This window comes from Thermobia domestica, chromosome 9 (assembly GCF_964235325.1).
Source record: "Thermobia domestica chromosome 9, izTheDome1.hap1.1, whole genome shotgun sequence".
In the NCBI taxonomy this organism is placed as follows: Eukaryota; Metazoa; Arthropoda; class Insecta; order Zygentoma; family Lepismatidae; genus Thermobia; species Thermobia domestica.
This window is the reverse complement of record NC_137462.1, coordinates 45544416-45552410: the sequence shown is the minus strand read 5'-3', so window position 1 is coordinate 45552410 and position 7995 is coordinate 45544416. Positions and strand designations below refer to the sequence as shown.

The 7995-nt window shown below is 32.8% G+C and overlaps 1 protein-coding gene across 3 annotated transcripts in view; it reads right to left on the bottom strand.

The window, feature by feature from the left end:
* Window positions 1–7995, bottom strand: part of LOC145694628 (uncharacterized) — a 610937-nt gene that overhangs the window by 7395 nt on the left and 595547 nt on the right. The window contains exons 15-18 of one of the 3 annotated variants that reach the window (XM_081771034.1): window positions 6964–6993; window positions 2866–2898; window positions 1467–1782; window positions 4–157 (exon numbers count right to left, since the gene is read on the bottom strand). In XM_081771034.1, the coding sequence (XP_081627160.1) occupies window positions 4–157; window positions 1467–1782; window positions 2866–2898; window positions 6964–6993 (533 nt within the window). The remainder of the gene's footprint in view (window positions 1–3; window positions 158–1466; window positions 1783–2865; window positions 2899–6963; window positions 6994–7995) is intronic. The other 2 variants (XM_081771035.1, XM_081771036.1) reach the window with 2 other exon arrangements.

Genomic DNA, 7995 nt, shown 5'->3' with positions numbered 1-7995 from the left:
TACCTGCTCCATTGATCGTGAACAGGCGAGGTGAGTGATGCAAGTGCGGGCAGATCTCTTCCAGGAAACACTCCGCTGCCCAAGGACGACAGACCACCGAATGTTGAGTTGGGTGCTCCGAAACCTGGATACCGACCAAATGGAGACACTCCGGCACCTGAAAATAATCAAGAATTCCATTATACGAAAGATTCTATGCTCCATTTCATTACTTTATCATCTCTATTATTTTAACATTATATATATATATACTTTGTAAAGAAAAAATAGCGACACTTGCTCGGATATGGTTTTCGCAACATACTTGAATCAATATGATTTTTTGCATGAATTCATGATAATATTACAATGCATATTCCTAATGAGCGGTTCATTCTTAATACTTGCGAGATATGAACATATTATAATAACTGTAATTCCCACTCCCTTTTTCTTTCTCAACAAAACAAAACAAAAAATGGATTTCTTATATTAAAACATGTATAATTTCCATTAAAAAAAAGTTTGAACAATATCGGAGATAATAATGGTACATACTCTGCCTGAATTGAAATGAACTTCCCCCCTCTTTTCTATTTTGGTTGTATAACCGCATTTGCTCACATAATTTACGCACCCTAATTTTTAGAGGATTATTTTGGAATTTATTTTTGCTCCTTGAATTTTACGCACTCTCTATTTCCCTTCCCCTTTCCAAGGATGGTATGAAATGTCTGTCCATTGTTATAAAACAGAGGGTAAGATTAGATTGCTGTTGAAGAGATTATATATATAAAAAAGTTTTTACATATATACATTAACATTTATTTTTTGCACCCCGATCTTTCAGTGGCCAAAAGTGATTTAAGAAGTGAGCAAAATATTATCGGCATTTAAATAAATTTTATACTTGATACTGGGCATCACACATTAATTGATTCAAAAGCAACTGAAAAATCTACAGACTCGATCACTAGACGAAGAGAAATTTTTAACGAACTCCGATCAATAAAATCAGTGTAAAATAGATCTAAAATAGTCAGACTAGATAAGATTTTCCTTCCTAGGTAGTTGAATTCTGAGGATATCACTAACTCTGAATTATACCTCCAAAATTTTTCCTACCTTTCCCTGAGAGAACTCAACAAGTATGTAACAGCCTTCTATCCACCTCATTGCGTTTAGCATTCAGAAACAACTTTCTTCAGATTTTTAAATTTATTTATGAATTACAGCCAAATGATATGCTTTCAGTTCTATAATAAACATCTGAGAAAAATCAAACATGAGAAGAATATGAGGTAACTTTAATGCTCTAAAATACTTCTCTTTGCTAAAGCTCCTTGCATGTAGGAATAGAAGTTTCGTGCGCGACGATCAGACTAGAACACAAACTCCTACATCTCTCAGATACTTTTCAATACATCTCAATTTAGAACTGTACTTACTGCTAATAAACTGAGGAACAGTAGAAAATGAAGACGTACCCAAATGAGTGGCAGGAGGATTAAGGAAACTACTGTGATGTGGACCCGTATCGAAGGGAGCCCTATGACTGCTTCCTGCAGAAGGACCCCCAAGCAAAGTGGACGAGAACGGTGGAATATCCGGCGGACGTGCTAATGCTGGGAACAGGTGATTGGGAGGCCGCAGGAGGTCCGCTGCACTCGCGGCAGTCTTTCCTGCAGCTGCACTTGGTCCCAAGCCTGCAGCCCCGGCTTTCGCTTCTGCTTGTTGCTTCTGTTGGTGGTGGTAGATCTCCCAGGCAATACGCACATGCATAGCATTCCAGCGACCGGTTTTCTGTAATACAAACAAAAACATTTACTCATTAACACACTTTATGAATAAAGCTACTAAATATAGATATGTATTAGTAATTAAATGACAGTGTGTAGTGTTCTGATTTGGATATCGAAAATTAATATTTAAATCATTATATGATGGATTTACACAACACATAAGAAATAGCACAATTACCCCTGTAATACGAGGACGAATCAATAAGTAAAAAATCTTTTTCAAGCAATATTATATTAATCTGGCACGTCAAATCTGAGATAAATACTTTGTGGTTCGCACTGTAGTCGGCAGTTGTTCGATCAGGTGTACCTCTAGCGGCAAAAGCGATTAAGGATAGTGTGTTACAGTTATCTAATTGTGAAGAACGAGTCGTGTAGTTCGTTTTTTTGTGAGCAATATCTGTGTAAATTTAAGTGGGAAATGATGTGCATACGTGGGGAAGACTAACTGTATGGAATATCTCCAGGTGGTACATTTCTTTTTTAAAGAGCGAAGTTACTGAAGAGGTAATTTGTAATATCTGGCGAATTCATTTTCGAACATTGTCAAAGATGTTACACATTTTGTATGGAACCATAATACGACCCAATGAGAAAATTCTTGACAGGTCAACGTTTAAGTTTCGATGACGAAATCTAATTGGTTGTATGGAGATGGCTATACCCCAAAAGACAGACTACTTTGAACCTTGTGCCACACTGGAAGAAATATATTGAAAGATTTGGTGGCTACTTTGAAAAGTAGCTTTAATGTAAGCCTTTACTTTGTATATATTGTTGGTGTGTTACCTATTATACTTTCTCCTATATAAATTATAAATTAAATAAATTAAGTTACTCATTGATCAGCCCTCGTGCATATGACAGTAGTTTTTTTTTTCCTTTCTGCAACAAATAATCCACATAGTTTTAAAAAAAATCGGCAATTATGAAATTAATTTAGAAATCATTGAAGCATCTATAGACTGGAGAAGGCAAAAAACCGATATTTCATTATGCACCCCTTATCTTATTCTATTTATATATATAATTCATGCTTCCTTTCACATTCTTAAACCTTTTACCATTTATTCTTTTAACTTACTTTTTTTCTATACCAACTGCTTTCCATCGACATCTGCAAAACATATTAAACAAGCGTTTTATGCATTTGAATGAAAACAAAAGTTAAAAACAGAGTTTATGATCCCAATATTCACGTCTAGAGGTACCACACGAAAAAGTAATTATATTTATAAACATATGAAAGCTTCCACAAACACACTCCAGTGTTTACCTTAAAAGTATAAATTATATATATTATATACATATAATATACTCATATATATATATATATATATATATATATATATATATATCTGAATAGATTATTCACAATACATGATAATTACAATACATTATAATTCAAGAAGGATTTAAGTCAAACCAATACTCGTATTAGGTGACAGTAGAGGCACAAGAAAACTCCAGTACAAGGGGAAAAAAGAGAGAAGAAATACAGAGAGACAAAATACAGACAAACAGTGCTAATCAAACATGATTCATGGTCGAAGTGAAATGTTTCAAAGGAAAATCGGAAGTAATACATAGATTCTTCTTTTCTTAAATTACATACAAAAGGATAATAAAACCAGATGCAAAATTCCACTGTCTTCAAAAACAAAGAAGGGTAATGTAAGGCGAAGAAACCGAAGGCATTTAAAGCAAAATTGTTCGATGTTTAAATCGACATTGGTAAGGAACCAATCAATCAAAGAATAAAATAAATAAATCGAACCTCAAGAGTAAGACTGTCATAATTAAAAATGTTTTCTTTAGATGTTGCAATTTTTCTTGGCTTACATCTAAAACTGACATTTTAGAGTTACGATAGACTTATTCTCGAGTCAGATGAAATAACTAACTAAATAAATAAATAAATAAATAAATAAATAAATAAGAAAGAAAGAACAGAAATGAAGAAAGAAAAAGAAAGAAGAGAAAGAAGAAAAGAACTAAAGAAAAAGAACATAATATGTAAGGTACGTACACTGAAATGAAACATCTTGATAACTTTGGAACCAGAAAATGAGCCAGGAATAGATGGTAGGATGGGAATAAAAAGTCGTTGGAAACTCTTCACACAAACCCTGAATCAGCAAAATGCTGGAGCTGGGACTAATGAATGATCATTCTATGGAATGGAACAAGAATAGTTCTCTTTTTTCTTTGATGTGTAAAAGGAAATCAATAAGATGTCTGATGAAATAACAAAAGTTTGACGTAGAGTTATTATATCGGAGACTGGTAAATGACGAAATTCACTTATAACCTATTTATCATTTGATATTTGCATTTTAGTTACTGTCTAGTCAAAATACTTACCGTCATTAACTTTTAATAGCAGAAAATGCAAAAGAATGTACACTCATGTCCAAAATGATTGTTGCATATCTATAACTGTCTTCTTGTAAGAATATAATTTGAACGTACTTTTAATACTGATACTATGTGTATAATCGGGAAATGTATATTTCTGGTAAATTTCATAGGAAAAGAATTATAAATACGAAAATTAGAATGAGTAAAACAAACTGTTGCTAAATGGACATGAAAGTTTTATTTTCGTTTTATTATTCTTATTTACAGCTCTTTTGACATGAAATTTTCCACATACATGTCTTTGCCGATTATACACATACGAACACTATAAAAAATACGGGGCGAATTCATTATCAAATTATATTCCTACATCAACACATGTATAGGCATGCGACAATAATTTTGGACATGAGTGTACATAGGATTTCACAGTGTGTTTGAAATAAGTTACCAATCTTCAGGATAAAGTAGTAATGAAAGTTTTGGAAATAAAGAGGAAGATTTCGTTCTGCTATCATGAAATTTTATTTTATAATGCTAACCCCTTATCCCTATGAAATATGGTCTCTTGAGTTTTAAATAACTGCATTTAAGACAATACTGTTGATTCTTATGTTGATTCAAATCTTAGCATGTATTTCCAAAATATATTTACTACAAACAGAAACTAATGAAAAAGTTGAGTAGTAAATGTGACCATATCAGGTTCAATTACCAGTCTTAGCTTACATCACTGTTTCACTAACTGTAGTTCTTAAAGTATACTTTTGTAGTTCTCTTAGAGTGAACATTAGGCCGGACACACAGAAAAATAAAAATTTTAAGTGAATTACGTATCACACATTGTAACTGAGGATCTCAAACAGGTAAACTCTGGTCTATGTAACATTTGAAAATTTGAAAAAGCATGAACACATTTAAGAGTAAAACAGAAAATTCTCAAAATAATAGTAAAGATACCTTAAACGTGTACCAGGGAGTTATTTTTAAAGTTGCTTATTATTATTTTTGTTAAACTATATTGTTGAAGGTATTCTATAAGATTGTAGTTCGTATCTACATGTCATTTGAAGAAGCGTATGAAGCAGCTTCTCCGTGTACACTACAGCACAGAAATTTTCCAACAGCCCGCATTTTTGTGAGTATCTACTGTGGACCTATTGTTTTGTCGCGAGAATTCTGCCGCCGTGCGTTAGAAGTATCCTGCCTAAAGAATAAAATTAGACGATAGTTGAATTGAGATCTGAAGAGGTATTGTACATGTTATGTCTAATTGTAATTCTTAAAACTGAAATTTAAAAAAAAAATGACAATTTGAAATAGATATTGCATAATATAAACAAAAGTGTGGAGGGTGAGGCAATGTATTAGTTTTGTTTGAAAGATGCAGACATAGGGAATCAATGCAGTGACATAAATTCACAAGGAAAGCAAGTTTTACATGTTTTGCAGTTTTTCAAATTTTGTTGATATATGTTAACGTTTCTTAAAGCCAAAAGTACCATATTTTGAAAAATACTTACGATGGTTTCGTATGCCCCATTATTGCGGGTTCAAAAACCAATGATGAGCACTTCATATATGCTTCCATTCAGTGACAATTCAGTACATAAGACCGTACATTGTACGTCGTAAACACTTTTCAAATTGTGGTTCTTTTGAGTTTTAAAAATATTAGCATATCCACAAAGTGTGAAGCACTCTTTATTCTTGTAAATTTCTGTCGCTGCATTGGCCCCATTGTCTATGTCTTTCAAATAGGAATAACATGTTGCTCTACCTTCTACACTTTTGTGTTTATACTAGGAAATGAGTAGCTATATATATATATATATATCCTGGATCCAGGATATGATCAAGAAAGAGCTTTACCCAGTGTAAAGAAAGTAGTATTGAAGCCTATTTTATCTAGTGTATACCTGAGTATCAAGGCGGGGGGTTATAGCCCTCCCCTTGGATCCGCGCCTATATATATATTAGCAGAATACCCGCTTTCGTACGGGGAGAATACATTTCATTTTGGACATAAAGGGCAATGGAGGCTGAGTTTGAATTTAAGCGGCATCGAAAGTATCACTGTTCATCTCAGCGATCCCGAAAACTATGAATTCGACACTACTACCGATTATTTTTAAATATCTTCCCCCTCCCCTCCTACGCTGCCCCGTCAAAGTGAAATGATAAAAACTAGCCCATGCTCGAACCTAATCTATGTTGAGAATTTGATCAAGATCGATCGGGTGGTTCATAAGGTACGAAATCAAAAACATAGTGATTTTCAATTTTATATATTAAATTTTAAGAATTATAATTAATGACATAATCTGCAGTACCTTTCAGCTCTTACTTTAACTGTCGTCAAATTTTATGCTTTAGGCAGGAGTATATCTGACACAAGACGGCAAAGTTCTCATGCCAAAATAATAGGTTCACAATATACGGTCACAAAAATCCAGAAAGTTGGAGAACTTTTGAGCGGTAGTGTACATTGTAGTTCTAGTGCAACCCACGTAAACCAACAAGAGGCTATATGGTTTTGCTTATACTTATCCTGAAGTTTGAAACTATTTTTAAACATTCTGTTTATTAAAACGATTGGTGAACAGTTCTCAGTGTTACTACTGACTGTCACACATACTATTCTACAAACAGAACTTAGCTAACTAGCAGGAAAACAGTGTTAGAAATTAAAATTGTATATAAAGCTTGTAATTTCATGTTAAGTAAATTAAAAATAAACTGGGCAGTATGGATTAGAAAGAAACAAAAAAACCGAAACAAAATAGAACTACTTAGGGAATTAAACGTTCTGAACACCTACCACTGGTTTAGGTTTGGAAGGATCACCCATCTGTGAACAAAGAGAGAATTTGTTACTAAACAAAAGCAAATGAAGGAAACAAGACACATGCATTAATAATATTAAACATTTATTATTTGCAGCAAACCCAACAGTTAATGTGTTAATGCAAAACAAAATGTAAAAACAAATAAAATTAGTGGCCGCAAACCATATATATTTAATAAATAATTACTTATCGCCACACTAAAAATAAGGACAAAAAAATTAATTACTAAAATTCAAAAGGATATAAACTATTCATGCTTTAATATTAATGTTGACATTATAAAGAGTAATAAGCGTTTTTAAATTACACCTCTCCAAAAATACATAATTCTACCATATGGATGTAATAATGTTTTGTGCTTACTATTATAAATATTGCACTATTGTTTCCTAAAGTTAAAATTATCTTAGCTCTAGTATCAGAAAACCGTACTTTGTTAAGTTTGCTTCACATTAAACCTAAAATATCTGCACATATTGCAATTGACAACACATGTAATTCCCAATACGAAACAATTCCATTATAAGGTCCAACTAGTACAATTATTTTCTCAGCCAATATGAGCTTACCATATATTTAGTCAGTACAAATGTCGATACCTGCATATATACATAGGCCTTAAAAATTATACTTTATTTAGTATCTCCTATATTTATATTTTTTTGAACTTACCGCACAAACCGAAAATGATTAGTCTTTGGGAACTGAAGTTCACTATCCTTCAACTAAGTTAAGAAATTTTGCATTCTAACGAACGAAGCAATAAATGACGCTAAGTAATAGATATGCTATTCTACTAGCACCACCTCTCGTTCTATTCTTACAACTTTTTAACTCATTCAAACGGGAATAATCCTGCAATTTGTTGGTGCTTGCAGAGTATCCCGAACTGTAACTGAACGAGAGTTATCATCATCTTGGCATAGAGGATCTATAGGAATAACATTTATTTGTACAATGAAATAAACAATTCAAGTCTTTGAAAGGAGCGTCGAATAGCACTA